The sequence below is a fragment of the Chiloscyllium plagiosum genome, unplaced genomic scaffold (assembly GCF_037043375.1).
Source record: "Chiloscyllium plagiosum isolate Xiang-an unplaced genomic scaffold, Cpla_swu_hap1 HiC_scaffold_1, whole genome shotgun sequence".
NCBI classification, from domain to species: Eukaryota; Metazoa; Chordata; class Chondrichthyes; order Orectolobiformes; family Hemiscylliidae; genus Chiloscyllium; species Chiloscyllium plagiosum.
In genome coordinates, this window is record NW_028270139.1 from 13,937,051 (window position 1) to 13,960,863 (window position 23,813).

The 23,813-nt window shown below is 41.4% G+C and overlaps 1 protein-coding gene across 3 annotated transcripts in view; it reads left to right on the plus strand.

Moving 5' to 3' along the window:
• The window catches only part of fstl5 (follistatin-like 5), a 540,838-nt gene that overhangs the window by 363,520 nt on the left and 153,505 nt on the right, over positions 1 to 23,813 (plus strand). For all 3 annotated transcript variants that reach the window (XM_087977338.1, XM_043698740.2, XM_087977263.1), the window contains one exon: positions 6,578 to 6,744. In XM_087977338.1, the coding sequence (XP_087833464.1) occupies positions 6,578 to 6,744 (167 nt within the window). The remainder of the gene's footprint in view (positions 1 to 6,577; positions 6,745 to 23,813) is intronic.

Here is a 23,813-nt window from a genome sequence, read left to right on the forward strand (position 1 = left end):
TTTAACAAGATGTTTAAGCTAATAGTAAATGCTAGTGATTTGGGGATTGGAACAGTTCTCCAACATGATGACAAAGAACTTGCACCAACAATGGAAAAGGTATTCCATGGTGGAAATGGATGCATTGGCAGTATTGGCCGCTCTTCAATAATTTGAAGTTTGTATTTAACCTGGAAGCCATGACACTTCAGATTTTACAGATCGTAATCTGTTAACTTTTATTGAGAGATTTAAAACTAAAACTCTTAAGATTGTTCCATTGGAATTTGTTGTTGCAGCCTTTTAACAGAAAAATGATAAGTATTTCAGGGAAAGAAAATGTAATTGCTGATGCTTTGTCCTGAATGTAAACTGCTGAAAATTTAAGATCGTAACCAAAAAAGTGCTATTGCAGTTAAGAATCTGGTGGGAGCAAGAATTGGATGGCTATGTGATTTGCGTCTTCTGTGTCAATCAAGTAGTATTAACCATGTCATGAAATACACTATTGAAATAGTGTTTCATTCTCTTGAGGGTGGACGCATGTTGAGACCATTATTATTTTTCTTTTATTTTTCTCATTTTTTAAAATTTGAAACTGTAAGTTGCAGTTAAACATTTGAACAACAGCATTTTTGAAAAAAAAAAGTGAAGAATACAAAAGACCTCCATCTTCCACCACATACATTGGACAGAACTCTGTACGCGTGAAATGGAGATGAAGGACTGGGTTCACTAAAGTTAGAAGTGCAAATCCCAATTGCCATTATTAGGAAAAGGGAATCATTCAGGATTTGGTAGTTGAAGCCTCTTTTCAGTTCTCAAAGCTAAGTAACATAGAAGCTATTAAAAATAAAGAGAGCTTAAAATCTTGAAAAAGATGAAAAGTTTCACTCTTTGACAGAATATAAATTCTCCAACAGTGATAGTCAATCTGCTGGCATAGCCTGGTGTGGAACAATTAATATACAAAGATGAATCAGCCTTTGGCTATGGCAGATGGCAACATGGATTAAGTTAACAAGCCAAGGAGACAGGGTCAATTATTTTAAGAATGATATAGTCTCCTATTCTTGGATACAGCCTATCTATTGTATGAAGTCATCCAAACGTATCAATGGATTATTGCTACGTTGTAATTTATACCTTACTAGGATGACAGTGTCCAGAGGTAGGCCACATATCCAGAAAGACTGTACATGATGCGAGTTCCCCTTTGAAAATATTTTACACATTTCACGTCTTTGCTGATCTAGCAAGAATGTAAGGATTAAGAGACACAGTAGGATTGTTGCTGAATTAAACCAATATGTTGGGAGAATTGGGTGGATAACTTATATTGCATCACAATCAAATGATGATGAAGGTCATTTTTGGAAACCAGATTTGAACTTCAAAAAGAAACATCAGATTGCTGTTGTCCATGTGACCACCAAGTTGGAAGATAATCGTAAGTCTCTGGAGTCAGCTTTTCATAGAAAGTAGCAAACTAAAGACATCACGTTCGACAAGTCAAGGAATTCACAAGATGACTGAAAATTGCTGTGGATTTGTAATCACAGCAAGAGGGAAGTGGTTTAATCAAAATAATTCTCTAATGAACTTTTTAAGGATCCATAAATTCAAATCATTTGAACAGGGGATCTCTCACTGCCCTGATGCTGGAGATTGTTATTTCCTGTTTGGAACTAGCCTGGAAAGATATTGCAGATTGATTGCCGATTTATGGACACTGTAGATGATTTAATATCAGAATGTTATTATGCACATAGACTGGCAGTCTTTTGGATGTTGAAATGGTCGGTCAAAGTAGGCAAGTACTTACCAGCCAACCACAGAGAATATTGAAAAGAAGAGAGAAAACAATGGCTCTGACTGGGTTTAGGAAGGAGGCAGTTTTGCTTTAGAAGCTGTTGAACTGGGAAGCTATTATTCTCCAGTTATGAACATGTTGAAGGTTCTGAGAAAAGAACCCCAAAGAGAGGGTGCAGAATGTTCTCAAAGGGAAGAGGTCATTGTGCACATTGGAGCCACTGACATAGGAAGGGGAAAGGTTGAGATTCTGAAGGTAGAATATAAAAAGTGAGGCAGGAATTTAAAAAGAAGGTCACCGAAGGTGGTAATATCTGGATTACTCTCTGTACTACGAGCTAGTGAGGGTAGGAATAGGAGGATAGAGTAGTTGAATGTGTGGCTGAGGAGCTGGTGCATGGGAGACAGGTTCACATTTTTGGATCATTGGAATTGCTTCTGGAGTAGAAGTAACCTGTATAAGAAGGATGGATTGCACCTGAATTAGAAGAGAATTAATATACCAGCAGGGAGATTTGCTAGAGCTGCTTGGGACGACTTAAGCTAGTAATATTGGGGGGGAGGTGGTGGGGTTGTGTGGGACCCAGGGAGATAGTGAGGAAAGAGTTCAATCTGAGACAGGCGCGGTTGGAAAAAGGTGTGAGTCAAACAGCTGGGGCAGTCAGGAATAAAGCAGAGAACAAGGTAGGACTGATCACTTAAATTACATTTACTTCAATGCAAGGGGCTGAACAGAAAAGGCAGATGAACTCAGGGCATGTTTAGGAACATGAGACTGGGATATCATAGCAATTACAGAAACATGGCTCAGGGATGGACAGGACTGGCAGCTTAATGTTCCAGGGTACAAATGCTACAGGAAGGACAGAAAGGGAGACAACAGAGGAGGGGGAGTGGTGTTTTTGATAAAGGATACCATTACAGCTGTACTTAGGGAGGATATTTCTGGGAATACATCCAGGGAAGTTATTTGGATGGAACTGAGAAACAAGAAAGGGATGATCACTTTATTGGGATTGTATTATAGACCCCCTAATAGTCAAAGGGAAATTGAGAAACAAACTTCTAAGGAGAATTCTGTTATCATTAAGAATAATAGGGTAGTTATGGTAGGGGATTTTAACTGTCATAGTGTTAAGGGTTTAGATGGAGAGGAATTTAAGTGTGTACAAGAAAGCTTTCTGATTCAGTATTTGGATGTACCTACTAGAGAAGGTGCAAAGTTTGACCTACTCTTGGGAAATAAGGCGGGGCAGGTGACTGAGGGGTCAGTGGGGGAGCACTTTGGGGCCAGCGACCATAATTCTGTTTTAAAACAGTGTGGAAAAGGATAGACTGGATCTAAAAGTTGAAATTCTAAATTGGAGAAAGGCTAGTTTGTAGGTATTAGGCAAGAACTTCCAAAAGCTGATAGGGGACAGATGTTCGCAGGTAAAGGAACGGCTGGAAAATGAGATAACGAGAGACCGTATATTCCTGTTAGTGCGAAAGGAAAGGCTGGTAGGTATAGGAAATGCTGGATGATTAGAAAAATTGAGGTTTCGGTTAAGAAAAAGAAGGAAGCATATGTAAGGTATAGACAGGATAGATCGAGTGAATCTTTAGAAGAGTATAAAGGTAGTAGGAGTATACTTAAGAGGGAAATCAGGAGGGCAAAACAGGGACATGAGATAGCTTTGGCAAGTAGAATTAAGGAGAACCAAAGGGTTTTTACAAATACATTAAGGACAAAAGGGCCACGAGGGAGAGAATAGGGCCCCTCAAAGATCAGCAAGGCGGCCTACGTGTGGAGCTGCAGGAAATGGGGGAGATATTGAATGAGTATTTTTGCATCAGTGTTTACTGTGGAGAAGGACATGGAAGATATAGAATGTAGGGAAATAGATAGCGACATCTTGGAAAATGTCTATACTGCAGAGAAGGAGCTGCTGGATGTCTTCAAACACATAAAAGTGGATATATCCCCAGGAGCTAATCAGGTGTACCCTAGAATTCTGTGGGAAGCTGGGGAAGTGATCACTTGTCCCCTTGCTGAGATAATTGTATCATTGATAGTCACAGGTGAGGTGCTGGAAAACTGGAGGTTGGCTATTTAAGAAAGATGATAAGGGAAAGCCAGGGAACTATAGACCGATAAGCCTGACATCAATAGTGGGCAAGTTGGAGGGAATCACAAGAGACAGGATATACATGTATTTGGAAAGGCAAGGACTGATTAGAGATAGTCAATGTGGCTTTGTACATGGAAAATCATGTCTCATGAACTTGATTGAGTTTTATAAAGAAACAACAAAGAGGATTGATGAGGGCAGAGAGGTGGTCATGATCTATATGGACTTCATTAAGGCATTCGACAAGGTTCCCCATGGGAGACTGGTTTAGCAAGGTTAGATCTCAAGAATTATAAGGCGAACTAGCCATTTGGATACAGAACTGGCTCAAATGTAGAAGACAGAGGGTGGTGGTGGAGGGTTGCTTTTCAGACTGGAGGCCTGTGACCAGCGGGGTGCCACAAGGATCGGTGCTGGGTCCACTACTTTTCATCATTTATATAAATGATTTGGATGTGAACATAGGAGATACAGTTAGTAAGTTTGTAGATGACACCAACATTGGAGGTGTAGTGCACAGTGAAGAAGGTTACCTCAGAGTACAATGGGATCTTGATCAGATAGGCCAGTGTGCTGAGAAGTGGCTGATGGAGTTTAATTTAGATAAATGTGAGGTGCTGCATTTTGGAAATGCAAATCATAGCAGGACTTATGCACTTAATGGTAAGGTCCCAGGGAGTATTGCTGAACAAAGAGACCTTGGAGTGCAGGTTCATAGTTCCTTAAAACTAGAGTCGCAGGTAGATAGGATAGTGAAGAAGGCTTTTGGTATGCTTTCCTTTATTGGTCAGAGTATTGAGTAGATGGGTTGGTAAGTCATGTTGCGGCTGTACAGGATATTGGTTAGGCCACATTTGGAATATTGCGTGCAATTCTGATCTACTTCCTATCGGAATGATGTTGTGAAACTTGAAAGGGTTCTGAAAATACTTACAAGGATGTTGCCAGGGTTGGAGGCTTTGAGCTATAGGGAGAGGCTGAATAGGCTGGGGCTGTTTTCCCTGGAGCATCGGAGGCTAATGGGTGACCTTGTAGAGGTTTATAAAATCATGAGAGGCTTGGATAGGATAAACAGACAAGGTCTTTTCCCTGGAGTGGGGGAGTCCAAAACTAGAGGTCATTGGTTCAGGATGGGAGGGGAATGGTGTAAAAGGGACAAATTTTTCACGCAGAGGGTGGTACATTTGCAACATTTAAAAGGCATTTGGATGGGTATATGAATAGGAAGTATATGGGCCAACTGCTGGCAAATGCAACTAGATTAGGTCAGGATGTCTGGTTGGCATGGACGAGGTGGACCAAAGGGTCTGTTTCCATGTTGTACATCTCCATGACTCTATGACTCTATCAGAAATAAGTAAAAGTATCCAGAAGCTGAAGCTATTTTCATTGACTGGCGATTTCAAAATTCCAGCAGGATACGGTCCTTCCTATTGAATACAACCCATCATCAAAGTATTTCATGAAAACCTGATACTCATCACTAAAACCATTCTCAAACTAGCAATTTGTTCTGATAAAGTTACATTTTTAATAATAAATTGTAATTTTTTAAAAGTTATAAACTTGATGTCAAAGAGCTGTTATTGGTGAAGCAATTTTGAAGGTCATTAAATGTTTTAATTTCACTATATTACTGATCCAGTGATTGTGATGCTGATTTGGTTTTGCTTGCTTTCCCTGATTTTTTCACAGGTCAGAATTTAGCTAATTTACATTGCTAGTGGAATATACTGGAATTTGCTGCAACTCTAAATGATTAAACTGTACTAGAAGTATGTGTTGGAATTAATTTCCTCTCTCCTCCACAATTCTACATCTGAGCAATATGCTTTCAGAAATGATATTTGTTTAACAAAACAAAAGTTCTAAACTGATCACTGCTTCAAGCTTTTGAAAGTTTTCTAGATGTGGTATAGCATCATGGTATCCCTACAGAGTGGAAGCAGGCCTTTCTGCTCATGAAGTTCACACTAACTCTCCAAAGAGAATCTCACCCACACCTACCCCCTTCACTATAACCCTACATTTCTGAGGGCTCATCCTCCTAACCCCCACATGTTGTTTCTGTTTTGCTAAACATTTTGCTTCAGATAGAGAGGGGTGGCATAGTGGTTAGCAATGCCACCTCACAGTGCCAGGGATCCCATTTCAATGCCACCTTGGGCAACTGTGTGAAATTTGCACAATTTCCCAGAGACGGTGTTCTCTCCGGGTGCTCCGGTTTCCTCCCACAGTTTAAAAATGGCTGGTTTCATGGACTGGTTATGCTAACTTGGCCATAGTATGGGTGAGATGCTCTTTTGAGGATTGGGGTGGACTCGATAGTGAAAAAGCCTGCTTCCGCAGTGTAGGGAGACTATAATTCTGTATCATACCCAAAGGACATTCAAAAGACAGCAGAAAACTTCCAAAAGCTTGAAGCCGTGGTCAATTTAAAATTTTTGTGTTGCTAAATTAGCATCATTTGTGAAAGCATATTACTTCAGATGGAGAGTTGTGCAGGAGTGAAGAAGTTAACTTCAACATGTATTTCCAGTACAGTTTAATCATTCGGAGTGCAGCAAATACCAGTATATTGTGCTAGCAATATAACCTAGCCAAAAACTATAGAAAGTTTTGATTATTTGGCCAGGCAATATTACTTAACCTAAAAAACATTGTCACTCTTCCAGAGGTGATTCAACTGAAACTGGCAGAAGGACAGAAAGTGAGCATCACCTCAGCAACAGCAGGACAAAGTGCAGTCCTAACATGTTCCATTCAGGGGATCCTAAGGCCTCCAATCATTTGGAAACGCAACAACATTATTCTCAACCATTTGGATCTGGAAGATATAAGCGTAAGTAATAAATTTGCCTAAGATAATGCCTCTCTGCTTTGCAAAACACTGAGTTCCCATTGAAATTTGTACTGTCCTTTCAATCACCTCATGAAAGAGATTTGTTTAGCATGATGTTGGGTCAGTTTTAAAAATGTATATTTCTGGCACATGCCCCATAGGTTTACATCCAAAGCAGGATGATTTTCTGACCTGGGTTACCAGCAAGTCAGGCATCTAGCTGTGAATGCCGTTCTTAAAAAATGAAAGTTACATAAAATAATATATAAAATTTCTCTTTATATCTATGTTTAGCAACTTCATTACAGAGCAGATATTTTCTATTACAATAGAAATTGGGAAGAAGGCTTTGAATTTGTGAAGGTTTCTTCTGTTTTCCTGTTTTACACAAATAATTATTTTATCTGATGTAAAATATCTATCAAAAAATACTAAGGTAAAATAATTTTACTCATGTGATATGGATGAATGACATCCAGCTCCTAATATGTCACTGGGTGCTCTTTCTATCTAAAATCATGATTGTTTGTTACTCTCACATACTATGTGTGAAAGCGACTCTTGTTGCACATGGTTTCTATCTTTGCATGTCCACATTCTCCATTAAATGAGAATAAGTAACTGCTGTGTTCAAATTCTTTTGCTACCAGCTATTTCACTGTAACTATTGTTCAACAAGGATGCCGAAGCCCTGAAAGCAAATGCAATGCATGCATATCGTGGAATCTGGCAGATGTACATATGCAACACAAATGTCTAGTACCACTGCATGAAATTCAGGCCAACTCTGTCATACATATCTGCAAGCCTGACAAATAAAGCTAAGTAGTCATACCGGCAAACATGACTACATCAGCATTGTGCACACTGTCATCATTGAATAGTCCAAGCTCATATTGAAAGGACTAACCACTACACATATCCAAACTCAGGGCATTTTGCAGTGATATTTTTGGAGGTGATGACCTGCCTGAGTTGTACATGGTAAGATGCTTCTTCACGGTTCACTGCAGCCACCCATGTATGGGCTGCCCAAGTCACAATGCCCTATTTTATCTGTAGCTCATTTTGCACAACATGATTTGGCCAAATGGTTGAGCAAGCTGCTGCTCCAGTTTAATGAAGGAGTTTCACTTATATTGCAAAGATAGTGTAAGACCTAAGTATCAATATCAATACTTTGTCTGTGTTCTCTTTCAACATTGCTGTTCACTAACATACCACTTACATGCACTCGATCACTGTACCATAGAAGCATCCACTTTCTGAATCTGTATCATCAAAAATATGAACTTAACAATGCATGCAATCGAATTCCATTTCATCAAATCGTGTATGCCAAAATAGATAGGCCCCTTCATATTCCTTGCATACCAAATGACACATTTTCCATATTCGAATCCATAGATATATTGAAGGTATATTTCACTGTGTACCTTTATGACCTCCATCTTGAACTTAAATAGACCTGTAAAATACAGCAGTCAATGAAGCTCCTGTTCCTCAATAAGCCAGTTGAAAAATCTGCCTCAATCTACTATAAGTCTATGTTGAATGGTCAGTATATGCGTTAGTATTCTGACAGTGTCACACTCTGATCAGCCTTATCAGCAAACTTGCGAATAGAACCCCACCATCTGTTCACTGTCTAAGCTTAATGCTAAGATCGCATACATACAGAACTATCTTGCACAATAGAAGCTACTTTGATGAAATCGTTGTTTACTGTATATCATGCAAACTTCTGGAAGAGTCTAAAGCAACCACTTTTGCCTCTCAAAAGTGTCCTGTCTACCCCTGATTGCCCTGGAAGAGAAGGGTGCCCCAAAGACTGGTCGCCTCACACTGCTAGTTTGTAGTAAACACATCAATGGAGTGTTTACTCCATTAACAGTGTTGCCAAGCCAAATGAAAATTTTACATAGCTCACATATAAGTGCTATGCCAGTGTGATGCCAAGTTGTATGTCCCAATGACTAGCAGATTATACTGAACAGCACATGACCTTGAATGTCTGTAGTGGTCAGTGTGCGAACAATGCTCAACCAGCCCATCATTGATCATCTTCAGCACATATTGGCCAACATTAAATGTAACAGTATAATGAGCAATAGTTAGTAAATAATACTGAAACCAATTTAACATAATCAGTATGTTCTAGAAGTTGCATTTATTCAAATTTGGGCTTCTCTTCTACGTGAGTAGAAGATACATCATATTTTATCTCTGAGGAAAGACCTATGGAGACCGCAGTGGTACACATTGGTACCAACAATACAGTTAGAAAGAGGGATAGGGTCCTGCAAGCAGAACTTATGGAGCTCAGAAGTAGATTAAAAAACACCACCCTAAGGCTTGTAATCTCTGTACTATTCCGACGTCACATGCTAGTGAGTGTACAAATACATGTTTAGTGCATATGAATGGGCGATGTTGCAGGAGGGAGGGATAACTTTAGATTTCTGGGACACAGGGACCATTTCTATGCACAGTGGACAATTGGTTTGCACCTGACTGGAATGAGACCAGCAGCTCTGTGGGGAGGTTTATTAATGCAGTTGGGGAGGGTTTGAACTAACTTGGCATGAGGCATGGGATCCTGAGATAAGGGCCAGCAAGGGGAGATGAATGGACAAAATGAGAAGAGACAGCAAGTGAGTCAGAAAACCATGGAAATTATAGGCCATTTAAGGCACAGTTGGCAAGGCTGAATGGTATTTATTTTAATATGAATAATCTGACAAACAAGAGAGATGAGTTGAGAGCAGATATTAAAACATTGGGGTATGGTGTCATTGCTGTCACTGAGACAAGGACAGGAGAGGGACAGAATCAGCAATTCAGTATTCCAGGATATAGGATCAAGGTAGATGGGAAAGAAGGTAAAAGAGGAAAGTGTTGCAACATTGTGCAATTTATCTATATGGGGATTTTGGCTGCTACAGAGCTAAGAGGAGGTGCTGGTCTCCATTGCAAAATATTTTGAATATGTGATTTTAAGAACTTCTGAATTACTTACAGCAGAAATGAGAAATGATATTTCAGAAATAACTGAAGCCACATGTTGAGAACGTAAAAGCCAAGAAGGAGCAATTACATTGATGTCAGTGAACAACAGGACCTCTAACAGCCTGAGAAAATTAGAACAGCAGAATTGCCTCAGGGTAGTGGAAAAAGATTGTCAAAACTTTCAAAAGGGAAGTAGATAATTATTTGAAAAAGGAACACTTACAACACTAGAGAAAAACCGCTAGATTAGATTAGATTAGATTACAGTGTGGAAACAGGCCCTTCGGCTCAACAAGTCCATACCGACCCGCCGAAGCGAAACCCACCCATACCCCTACATTTACCCCTTACCGAACACTACGGGCAATTTAGTATGGCCAATTCATCTGACAGACATAGCTAACAGATATAATTGTATCACACTTTCAATGAGCTGGGACAGGCACTATGTGTCAAATGACATACCACAGTGCTTTATGATTCTAAAAGAAAGAAAGGATTTTAGGAGAGAATATTTCCCACAGACACTGCCAGCAATCACTATAACCCAAGTATTCACACCTGACAGAATCAGAGTTCCTGGTCTCTAGCCAGGCAGACAGTTTTTGCAAACTGCAGCGAAACCATCTTGAATTGTTTGGACATTATAGAAAATGGTATCATGTCAATAGTGATTGTAACGAGGTCAGCAAGGTGGACATCATAGAAAATTAGTTCTCTGATTGGGGCTCTTAATCCAGTGCAGTCAAGGAGTCCTAGTTGACAGATATAAACAGGAGTGTCCGAGGTTCTGCTCACTCTGAAAGCTGGCTCTGAGGGAGCTGGATCAATGTCAAGGACTCTCCACATGTAAATAAAGGGTGACTGGATACAGGCCACTGCAGAGTTATGTCAGTGGCGATGAGAGAAAAGTACGCAACTGAAGAAATTCACTCACAACTGTTGTCTTTGAGTTGGAACAAGGATTTCTGGCATCATGTCGTTCAATCCTGCCACTGGAGACTGAGCTCAGCATGTGAAAAGAATGTGTTACTTTTTCTGAGGGAATGACATTGGGTCAGATGAAAAACAGCAAGTAATTCTGCTGGCAGCCCGTGGTTCTACAGCATTTTTTGTTATAAGGAGTCTAACTTTCTCTGAGGCACCAGACACGGAAGTCTATCAAGAGTTGAAGGACATAGTTAAGGAACATTATGACCTCAAGCCCCCTCTAATCCTGAGATGCTGTCAGCTTTAATCGGCAATTGTAGAACCTGAGTAATCTGTGTCAGGATTTTTGATTAGGGTAGGATGACTGGCAGAAGCAGGTGACTTTGGTTTAACCCTTAATGGTATGCTGAGAGACTGTTTGGTACATGGGATTTATGATGTAACCATTGCAAAAGCACCTACTAGCTGAAAGTCAACTGTTCTTCAAACTGGCAGGATAACTGGAAAACGTGAGAGCACATGAGTTGAAGGGTATTCTGATGGAGGTGGACACCACCCCCAGTCTAACTGAGCTTGGGAAACATCACATGAGAGCAGGAAATTACATCGCCTCACTCAGGAATATCCTGAACAGATGGACTCTAGGTCAGCCCAGAGCAAAACCCCAAACTAAAGCCAAACCTTGGCCAAATGGTTAAGACTTCGTTTAGGAACTGGGCTGGGTGTAGATACTGCTAGTTTATGAATTTGAGACAGCAAAAGAGTCCCACAAGACCTAAATTGATATGAGAACTCATACACTGGTATCCAAGGGAATGCATGCCCTAGAAAGTCTACCTACATCTGGTTTGGAACAATTAAATTGATTAGCAACATCCAAATCAGAACCAATCAAAATAAACATCTGATTTTATGGAGTCACCTGGTTTATAATGGAGGTCGATACCAGCATGGTCATTTCAGTGATTGCAGAGCCAGTCTTTCACAAAATTCACTCTGGACTCCAACCCTTAGGTTTGCGAAAGACCTCAGGTAACCTGAGAACTTACACCAGGGAACCTTTACAGTTTTTTTTAAATAAAATGTGGAAACAGGCCATTTGGCCCAATAAGTCCAACCGACTCTCGAAAGAACATCCTACCCAGATCTTATCCCAGAATTCCCCATGGCTAACCCACCTAACCTACACATTTCTGGAAACTATGGGCAATTTGCAATGGCCAATCACCGAACTTGCACATCTTTGGACTGTGAGAGGAAACTAGTGCATATGGAGGAAACTTCGCAGACACAGGGAGAATATGCAAACTCCACACAGACTGTTGCCCAAGGCTGGAATTGAACTGGGATCCCTGGTACTGTGAGGCAGCAGTGCTAACCACTGAGCCACCATGACTTCCCAAAGATTGAGTGTGCAATTTGTATTCTGATTTCTAATAAACAACTGGTTCAGTCACCACTGAGTGTAATAAAAGACTCAGGACCAAGCTTAATGGAGCAAAATTGGTTGAGAAAGATTCACTCAGATTGGTTCAACATTTTTTTATTAGAAAATGGGTGCCTGATTGAGGTCCTAATTAAATACCTGGAGGTTTTTCAGGAAGGTTGAGGCACTATCAGGAGCGAAGGCCAACTTACATGTTGACCAGGATGCAACTTCACAATTCTGCAAGACTCGCTCAGTGCTATTTGCCTTATGTGCGCAAGTTAGTGTTGGACAATTTATTGGAGAGGATTCTGAGAGACAGGATTTATGATTACTTGGAAAACCATAGTTTGATTAGAGATAGTCAGCATGGTTTTGTGAGGGGCAGGTCATGCCTCACAGACCTTATTGAATTCTTTGAGGATGTGACAAAACATGTTGATGAAAGGTAGAGCAGTGGATGTGGTGTACATGGATCTTAGAAGGCGTTTGATAAGATTCCCCATGGTTTCCTCATTCAGAAAGTAAAAAGGCATGGGATACAGGGAAATCTGTCTGTCTGGATACAGACTTGGCTGGTCCATAGAAGACAGTGGGTGGTGGTAGATGGAAAGTATTCAGCCTGGAGTTCAGTGATGATTGATGGTCCACAGGGATAGATTCTGGGACCTCTGCACTTTGTGATTTTTATAAGTGACTTGGTTGAGGAATTGGAAGAGTTGGTTAGTAAGTTTGCTGATGAGATGAAGGTTGGTGGAGCTGTGGATAGTGTGGAGGGCTGCTGCAGGTCACAATGGGACATTGACGGGATGCAGAGCTGAACTGATAAGCAGCAGATGGAGTTCGACCTGGAAAGGTGCGAAGTCGTTCACTTTGGAAGGTCAAATTTGAATGCAGAAAAAAGGATTAAAGGCAGGATTCTTGGCAGTGTGGAGGAACAGAGGGATTTTGGGGTCCATGTCTATAGATCCCTCAAAGTAGCCACCCAGGTTGATAGGGTTGTTAAGGTGTATCGTGTATTGGCTTTCATTAACAGGGGGGTTGAGTTTAAGAGCCACGAGGTTATGTTACAGGTCTATAGAACCCTGGTGAGACCACACTTGGAATATTGTGTTCAGTTCTGGTCGCCTCATGATAGGAAAGATGTGGAAGCTTTAGAGAGGGTGCATAGGTAATTTACCAGGATGCTGCCTGGACTGGAGGGCATGTCTTATGAAGAAAGGTTGAGGGAGTTAAGGCTTTTCTCACTGGAGTGAAAAAGGATGAGAGGTGACTTGATAGTGGTGTACAGGATGTTGAGAGGCATAAATAGAGTAGATAGCTGGAGACTTTTTCCCAGGGCAGAAATCACGAGGGGACATAATTTTAAGGTAATTGGAGGAAGATTTAGGGGAGATGTCGCAGAGAATGGTGGGTGCGTGGAATGCACTGCCAGCAGTGGTAGCAGAGTCGGAGACATTAGGGATATTTATGTGACTCTTGGTAGGCACATTGAAGATAGTACAATGAAGGGTATGAAGGTTAGTCTGATCTTGGAGTAGGATAAAAGGCCAGCACAACATCAAGGGCCGAAGGGCCTGTTCTGTGCTGCACTATTCTATGTTCTATGTTCTAAGTAGAGGCAGAAATCAGAACGCTGGAAAGTGAATGAATCATTACACTACTTCAGTTTGCAGAATGAGCAGCATCAGTTGTCGCAACTGTGAAGCCAGATGTGTCACTACACCTTTGTGGGCATTTTAAACAAATGGTAAATCACTTTTAATGGTTGGATAAACACCCAGTCCCTCGCATGGAAGATTTATTTGCAAAGTTGGCAAGGGGGCTGTCCTTCTTGAAGTTGAGCACAAGCCACACGTACTTTAGTGAGCAAAATTAGGGCACATGGTATTGGGGGCAAAGTGCTAACTTGGATTGAAAGTTGGTTGGCTGATGGGAAACAAAGAGTAGTGATAAACGGCTCCATTTCGGAAAGGCAGGCAGTGACCAGTGGGGTACCGCAGGGATCAGTGCTGGGACTGCAGCTTTTCACAATATATGTTAATGATATAGAAGATGGTATTAGTAATGACATTAGCAAATTTGCTGATGATACTAAGCTGGGTGGCAGGGTGAAAGGTGAGGAGGATGTTAGGAGATTACGGGGTGACCTGGACAGGTTAGGTGAGTGGTCAAATGCATGGCAGATGCAGTTTAATGTGGATAAATGTATGGTTATCCACTTTGGTGGCAAGAACAGGAAGGCAGATTACTACCTAAATTGAATCAATTTAGGTAAAGGGGCAGTACAAAGAGATCTGGGTGTTCTTGTACACCAGTCAATGAAGGTAAGCGTGCAGGTACAGCAGGTAGTGAAGAAGGCTAATAGCATGCTGGCCTTCATAACAAGAGGGATTGATTATAGAAGCAAAGAGGTTCTTCTGCAGCTGTACAGGGCCCTGGTGAGACCACACCTGGAATATCGTGTGCAGTTCTGGTCTCCAAATTTGAGGAAAGATATTCTGGCTATTAAGGGAGTGCAGCGTCGGTTCACGAGGTCAATTCCTGGAATGGAGGGACTATCTTACACTGAAAGACTGGAGCGACTGGCCTTGTATACCCTTGAGTTTAGAAGACTGAGAGGGGATCTGATTGAGTCATTTAATATTATTAAAGGATTGGACACTCTGGAGGCAGGAAACATGTTTCCGCTGATGGGTGAGTGCCGAACCAGAGGACACAGCTTAAAAATACAGGGTAGATTTTTTAGGACAGAGATGAGGAGAAACTTCTTCACCCAGAGAGTGGTGGCTGTGTGGAATGCTTTGCCCCAGAGGGCAGCGGAGGTCCAGTTTCTGGATTCATTTAAGAAAGAGTTGGATAGAGCTCTCAAGGATAGTGGAATCAAGGGTTATGGAGATAAGGCAGGAACAGGATACTGATTAAGGATGATCAGCCATGATCGTATTGAATGGCGGTGCAGGCTCCCACATCTGTACCAGAACCTAGGTATTTACTTGGGCTGATGAATTACTAAGGAAAACTTAAAAATAACCTGGCCTCCATCCCAGCACTTTAGCATCCACTTTTAAAAAAGAGTCCACCTTGGAAATGGAGGCATAGCCAAACCATAGTCTTTAGGGAAATGAAGCAACTGCTACTATCTCTAAGGTGTTGACACATTATGATCCCAAGCGAGATCTGGTATTGACATGCAATGCTTTCCCATACAGCACTGGGATAGTATTAGGACATAGGTCACCCTATAGAGAGGAACATCTAATAGCTTGTGCACCCAGGATTTTGGCTAATGCCGAGTGTAAATACCCCTAAATATAGAAGGAAGGTTTAACAGTTGTAATCAGAGTCAGGAAGTTCCACTAGTAACTTTCCGAAAGTAAATTTGTGATAATAATGGACCACAAACCCCTGCTAGGTCTACATTAAGAGGACAAAACAGTGCCACCCATGGCTTCAGGCTGAATTCAGCAGTGGGCTCGAATACTAAGGGTGGATAATTTCAAGTTGGAACACCGTCCAGGAGGCCAAGTAGCAAATGCAGATGCGTTGAGTTGCCTCCCACTGGCAGATACACCATCAATGGTGCCATCAATGGAAGAGTCCGTAATGGTTTTAATTTTCTGGATGCACTGCCAATCAGAGCTGATCATATCAGACTTGGGACACAAAAATATCCAGTCCTGGCAAAGCTGAAAGAACTGGTGGTGATGGGAGAAGCCAAAGGGCTGTCACAACCAGATCTGAAACTTTTTGAACCCAGAAAGTCCAGATCACAGTAGAGGATCACATATTGTTATGGGGAGCAAGAGAGATTGTCCCAAGCAAAGGACCCCCTCCCCAGATATAGGCTGATCTCCACTCGGGTCATCCAGGAGTTTCCAAAATGAAAATGTTGGTGAGAAGATACATCTCGTGGCTAGGATTGGATACAGCCATAGCTGTGTTAGTGGGCAGTGCCCATAATGCCAACAACAGCAAAACATACTACCAGTTGCTCCCCCACCTTCATGCGAATGGCCGGGCAAATACTGCACTCAGTTACACATCAGTTATGCAGGTCCTTTCATGGGCTCAAAGAACTAACTCATTGTGGGCACCTGTTCAGTTTTGTTGAACAGGCATAGAGTTAATTCATCAGACATGTGGATGACAATAGAAAAACCACACACATCCTTTGCAATACACAGACTCCTGGAAGTGTTGGTCACAGACAATGGGCCATTGTTTACCAGCAGGAAATTTGAGTATTTCCTAAAGTCAGATGGTATTCGTCACATAAGAACATCTCCAAACGATCCATCATCAATGGTCTGGCAGAAACAGCAATCCCAACTTTAAAGCCAAGTTTAAAGAAATAGCCCTACAGATTCACTCGATACCACTGAATTGTCCCAGATCCTATTTGGTTATAGGACCAACCCTCATTAGCTCCAGCAGAATTTCTAATGGGGGTGAAGACTCCACACATCTTATCTTTGTGAGTGTGTGTGTGTGGTTGTGTTGGGGGGGGCGTGGGATGTGGGTTGGTGATAGAGTGGAACAACATCAGGAATATCAATGCCAGACACAAGACTCCTCGAGATGAGACAGATAGTTTATTTCAGGAAACAAAATTTGGTGTAGGAACAACAGGAATGGCGTTGCAGGGTTAAGTGCCATGGTTGATGTGAGGTCAAGTGACTTACAAAGTTCAGGGAGGTGTGATAGTTCTGAAAACGTGGACCAAAAGGAAAGCTGTAAACTTGCAAATAGTTGCAGGAGCAGAATGTACCTGACTCCTCGACTGCCTTTCTGACTGTTCTGAAACTCAGGAGAAAGTGAGGACTGCAGATGCTGGAGATCAGAGCTGAAAAATGTGTTGCTGGAAAAGCGCAGCAGGTCAGGCAACATCCAAGGAACAGGAGAATCAATGTTTCGGGCATAAGCCCATCCATTCCTGAAAAAGGGCTTATGCCCGAAACGTCGATTCTCCTGCTCCTTGGATGCTGCCTGATCTGCTGCGCTTTTCTAGCAACACATTTTTCTGTTCTGAAACCCACTCTGTCAAGCATTGAAGATGACCTCAGAATCTGAGATGGACACAGTGAATGTTGCCACCTCAACACCTTTACTGCCGAAGGGGAGAATGAATTTCTTCGGAGATGCTCCAGGCGTAAGAAGTCAGCTACTATGTGTTACCTGACAGCCATATCAGAGGCAGAGTTAGAGGAACCTGACCCAGTGCTACAAAAATGGAACCTTCGGACTCAGAGAGCGAGGGATGTGGTGATTGTAATATGATAAGCCAAGTAGACCTCATACGATATGCATTGGGGATGTTAATTTAGTCCAACCAGGAAGCCCTGGCTAACAGATATAAACAGGAGTGTCAGAGGTTCTGCTCACTCTGAGGTCTGGCTCCGACGAAGCTGCATCAGTGTTAAGGACTCTTCAAGTCCAAATAAAGAGTGACTTGGTGATGGGATACTGGCCTCTATGGCACTGTTTCAATTACCTTCAACATTCATCTTCTCTCAACACACAGGACATTCTAGGAGACATTTGTAATGTTAGCATGGTAGAATTCTTGAATATGTTGAACAGTTCAGTGTGGTACAATGCTTGGCTGAACAGGAAAGATCGTCTGATAGTTACCAATTTTATCAGTTTCCGAGAGTCGATATGTATGTGGTTATTTTATTGAAGATTGTTATTGATCAGCAATAGTTTTCCTTTATCTCAAGTAGCTCAGAATTATTACACTGGATCTATGTGTTGTTAGTCATTGAAATCAAAAATATCATGCAAAAACATTTTCCAGGAATCAGGCACAATGGTTTCATTCTAAGGCAATCACCTGAGCTGGCCTGGAAGACTATACAATTTACTGCTGTGATTTGGAGATGCCGGTGTTGGACTGGGGTGTACAAAGTTAAAAATCACACAACACCAGGTTATAGTCCAACAGGTTTAATTGGAAGCACACTAGCTTTCGGAGTGACGTTCCTTCATCAGGTGATAGTGGAGGGCTCGATCGGAACACAGAATTTATAGCAAAAACTTACAGTGTGATGTAACTGAAATTATACATTGAAAAATTGATTGTCTGTTACGCCATTCATCTGTTAGCATACAGTGATAGTTCCACTTCTTTCATGTGTAAATCACAAAACCTTTTTTTGAAAGTTGCATTCTTGGGTTAGCTGTCGGGTTAACTATCACTGTATTCTAACAGATGAAAGGCTTAACAGACAATCAATTTTTCAATGTATAATTTCAATTACATCACACTGTAAATTTTTGCTATGAATTCTGTGTTACGATCGAGCCCTCCATTATCACCTGATGAAGGAGCGTCGCTCCGAAAGCTAGTGTGCTTCCAATTAAACCAATTTACTGCTGGCTTTGATGTATAATCTTTCTCTTCTGTATTATCATTTGCTTTAAAGTGTTAATCAAACGCTAAATTTAATCTTTAATTTTACTTTATTCCACATCTTAAAAAAGTCTATAAATGTTATAAAAAGTGACATTTTTGAGTTGAGTTCTCAATTTACAAGCCACTGGTTGAAACAGAGTACAAGACAATTACTTTTTTCTCAAGAGCTCTTCATGGGATTTTATTGAGGGATACTTCCTGATTTTCAAAGGCTATGTTTTTGTATTTGAAAGCTATATCTTCAGTTCTTGCTGACTTTTTATTAGGCGATACCAGGTACAGGCTACATCAGGGCTCGACATCTGTAGCTCAAGGCAATAAAGGGAAGCCTCTGCCTGGGCTGGAGACAGTGACCCTGTGTGCTGAGACGAAGGGGTGGGGTATGGTCACTGTGTCTGAGTTGGGTGGGAGGGCTTTGTGGTCACCATGGACCAGAAGCAGCACTAGGATTTGTGATTTCTAGCCCTTTCCCTAAATTATGCTGTCACTTTTAATATTTAGTGTTATTAATATCAAACGTAATTGTATTGACATGTGGGACATTTGGACTTGTTAACAAGCTGAATTAAGATAGTTCATCAGCACCCTCAATTATTATCAATTTTCTATTTGTTGTTATGTCACCATAGTCTTACCAGACCATAGGGGCTGCTGTCTCATTAGAGAGAAGCAACAAGTGGTGATTTAACCTGAGGGTCACCAGAACTCAGTAAGGGAAGAGGTTGAGAAGGAAAGTCCTTCATGGTAACCCCAAACCAGTGATGGGAGTTGAGCCCACACTTTTGGTATCACACTAGTTTATAAACCAACAAAACAGCCAACTGAACTAAACTGATGCCCCAAATCTCCATTAAACTTAAAGGTATGACACACAAAGAAAACATTAATTTCATACACAGTACAGTATTTAAATGGGTACAAGATGATAGGCATAAGATTTTTCTTTAACAAATTGATGCACACTTGCCTATATCTTAAAAGGACTTATCTTGTTGGTGGTCATTGCCTTATCCACAGACTTGTACCACTCTCTATTCTCTGAGAAACTGATGCTATTGTCCGTCCAAATTCTCTGTTGTCCAGCTGGTCTTCATTTTATTTTCCAAAAATCTGCTGTAAAGGAATATTGCATGCAATTATGGTCTCCTTCCTATCAGAAAGATGTTATGAAACTTGAAAGGGTTCAGAAAAGATTTATAAGGATGTTGCCAGGGTTGGAGGATTTGAGCTACAAGGAGAGAGTGAACAGGCTGTGGCTGTTTTCCCTGGAGCATCGGAGGCTGAGGGGTGACCTTATAGAGGTTTATAAAATCATGAGGAGCATGGATAATTGGACAAAGTCTTTTCCCTGCGGTTGGGGAGTCCAGAACTAGAGGGCATAGGTTTAGTGTGAGAGAGGAAAGATATAAAAGAGACCTATGGGGCAACATTTTCACGCAGAGGGTGATACGTGTATGGAATGAGCTGCCAAAGGAAGTGGTGGAGGCTGGTACAATTGCAACATTTAAGAGGCATTTGGATGGATATATGAATATGAAGGGTTTGGAGGGATATGGGCTGGTTGCTGGCAGGTGGGACTAGATTGGGTGGGGATATCTGGTCGGCATGGACAGGTTGGACCGAAGGGTCTGTTTCCATGCTGTACATCTCTATGACTCTATGTCAGTCTTTTTTCTAAGGATGGTCATAGCTGCTAGCCTGCTATGACTTTGCTTCCAACTGGAAATGTTACCTAATGTGGCAATATATTTGTTAACTGGTAACATATTCACTTTGCACCCTGGCTACTAGGCACCATAACTAACACACACTTAACTAACATACTTCACTTTTCACAGGCTGTGCTACTGCACAGTTAAGTCTCAGAATATGCCAACTGACTGCTGTTAAAAAAAGGCATGGTTTCTATAATTTTCTTCACTGCCAATTCATGGATTCCTGGAAAGGTTCGTAATGGGAAGCTCCTGTACAGAAGTTGTTTAAAAGCAACTGGATAATTCTTAAACTGATCTGACCCTAATCAAAATAGTCCACTGGCTTTATTTGAAATTGGAAGCTTTCAGAGCGCTGCTCCTTCGTGAAGTCACCTGACAAAGGAGTAGTGCTCAAAAAGCTTGTTAGACTATAACATGATATCATGTGACTTCTGGCCTTGTCCACCTCAGTCCAACACCAGCACTTCCGCATCACAACATTTTGCATGTCAGTGACCCTTTAATAGGGAGCCTATGCTTCATATCACCTGTCCTTTAAGTTACCAAACTGAACTTTCAAGAGGTCTTTGGTTGCCTCCTAACCCATCACAGAATGGTGGCAGGGACTGGGAAATTGGGATGTATAGATGGGGAGGTTGGAGTGAGGGTTTACAATGCTGTGGAGATTATTCAATAAGCTTACTGTTAACACAGTTGTATCAGAGGAATGCAACTGCAAACTACTTCCTAAGTGATCTGATGCCTGCAATTAAAAGATTTAGACAGAATTTGGTAATTCTGAAGATTGTTATTTGTCTAGATTAGATTCCCTACAGCATGGAAACAGCCCAACAAGTCCACACTGACCCTCTGAAGAGCAACCCACCCAGACCCATTCCCCTACATTTACCCCTGACTAATGCACCTAACACAATGGGCAATTTAGCATGGCCAATTCACCTGACCTGCACACCTTTGCACTGCGGGAGGAAACCCACGCAGACATGGCGAGAATGTGCAAACTCCACACAGACAGTTGTCCGAGATGGGAATCAAAGTATATATGGTAGTCATTTCTGTGGATTGATCTGTTTGCTCTGTGGAACAGCATTGAAAGGCATTAAAAAGCATATATTAGGCTTTTACTATGCATGAAAACTGAAGCAATTTCTCCCCCTAATTCTTTGGTGAAACAGGCAATGTTTTTTGATAACTCTTATTATAATGCAATGTACTGTATCCCCGTTTATTAGAGAATGAGATAACAGATGAGACCGAGTAGCTATATGCCATTGTTAAAGTAGTTCAGTTTATGTGAATTTAGGTCACAAAATGTAGAAAGTTTCAGATTGAGGATTTTGAATGTCTCAATCATACGGAACAGCACATGTATAACTATAATAGCTAAACAATGCATTGGTGCATTGGATTTTTCATTCCAACTCATGATGAATGCAGTCAGCACAAGGATTTTGAACAAATTTAACAGTGATGTTTTAATTTTGATGAGTTTTTGAACAAACCACAGAATTATCACAATTACGAAGATAAACAGAAAGCAAAGGAAAAAAATACGAATTCAAATCTGCTGATATGATATAAATGCATGCACCTAGGGTGGCATGCTGGCTCAGTGGTTAGCACTGCTGCGTCACAGCGCCAGGGTCCCAGGTTTGATTCCAGCCTCGGGCAATAGTCTGTGTGGCATTTCCATGTTCTCCCTGTGTCTGCGTGGGTTTCCTCTGGGTGCTCTGGTTTCCTCCCACAGTCCAAAGATGTGCAGGTTAGGTGAATTGGCCACGCTAAATTGCCCCATAGTGTTAGGTGCATTAGTCAGAGGGAAGATGGGACTGGGTGGATTACTCTTCAGAGGCTCGGTGTGAACTTGTTGGGCCGAAGGACCTGTTTCTACACTGTAAGGAATTTAATTTAAAATACATGCATGTGTAAATTGTAATCTTACAGTGATAGTTAATATTACTGTATTTCTGGGAAAAATAAACTTAGTTGGCATCTTTCCATCTATTTAGTGTGATAGTGCACTGACTTGTGCATGAACCATGGGCTGGACATCATTTTACATATATACACCCAAATTATCATTCAGTTGTCCACAATGGATTTGCAAATATCGACAGAGTACTAAGTTAGAGAGAAATCGAGATGTAATTACTGTGGGAAGCAGTCTGCTGGTGGTTTCTAATTCTATTTACTGGTGAATATTTAATTATCCAAATACCATGGGGTGGTGGCATTTATCAAGGACACCTTACTGATCTTCAAAGTGCAGTGCATCTTGTCACATCAAACTATTGATTAAATTCAGGAATAATTAGTTGTGTTGAAGTGAGAGAATCAAGTTTAACTCGCTCAGGGATAATTGAGTATTGATTGTGTTCATTTTAAGAGTAAGCAAAGTCTTGTGTTTCAGGAAAGCAGAATACAAAGTTGGTGAAAAAGAAGGGATGGGCTACTTGGGAGAAATGATGTCGCAGTAGAGGGAAGTGATAATGAAGGAATCGGTACCTTGGGCGTGACAATTTGTGAGTCATGATTCAGTGCGTAATTGGTCAAATGCAGATTTGGCTCAATGTTGAAGGGTACAGTTGTGGAGTCATCGAGTCATAGAGTCCTACAGCACGGACATAGGCCCTTGGGGCAGACCAAAATGTCCATCCACGCTAATGTTAAATGTTGTCAGTGTACCTGCCACGGCCACTTCTTCTGGCAGTTCATTCCATATGTACACCACCTTCTGTGTAAAGAAGTAACTGCTCAGGTTCCCATTTATTCTTTCTCCTGTAACCTCAAACTGATGCCCTCTAGTCCTCAATTCTCCAACCCTGGGAAAAAGACTGAGTGCATTCATCTTTTCAATGCCTCTTATGATCTATACTTAAGTATAAGATCCCCCCCTCAGTCTCCTATGCTCTAAAGAAGAAGTTCTAACTTGTCCAACCACTCCCTATAACTCAGTCCCTTCAGTGCTGGCAACATCATTGCAAATTTTTTTCCACACTCTTTTCCGTTTAATAACATCCTTCCTATCGCACGGTGACCAAAACTGAACACAATGCTCCAAGTGCAGCCTCACCAACATCCTGTACAACTGCATCATAGCTTCCCAACTTCTATACTCAGTGCCCTGACTGATGAAGGCCAGTGTGCCAAAAGCGTTCTTCACTGCCCTGTCTACCTATGACTCCACTTTCAGGGAAGTGTGAACCTCAACACCAAGGCCCCCCTCTTCCACTACACTCCTTACCATTCACCATGAAACTCCTACCGTGCCAAAATGCAACAAATCACACTTATCCAAATTAAACTCCATTTACCATTTCTCGGCCCACTTCCCCAGCTGATCAAGATCCAGAGAGACTGAAGAGTAAAAGCATATGGTCTGTTGAAAGCAGCGTCGCAGGTAGACCGGGTGGTGAAAAAGGCATTTACCATGCTGGCTTTCATCGGTCGAGGCATTGAGTACAGGAGTTGGGATGTAATGTTACAGTTGTATAAGTCATTGCTGAGACCGAACTTGGAACATTGTGTACAGTTTTGGTCACCCTGTTATAGGAAAGACATAGTTAAACTG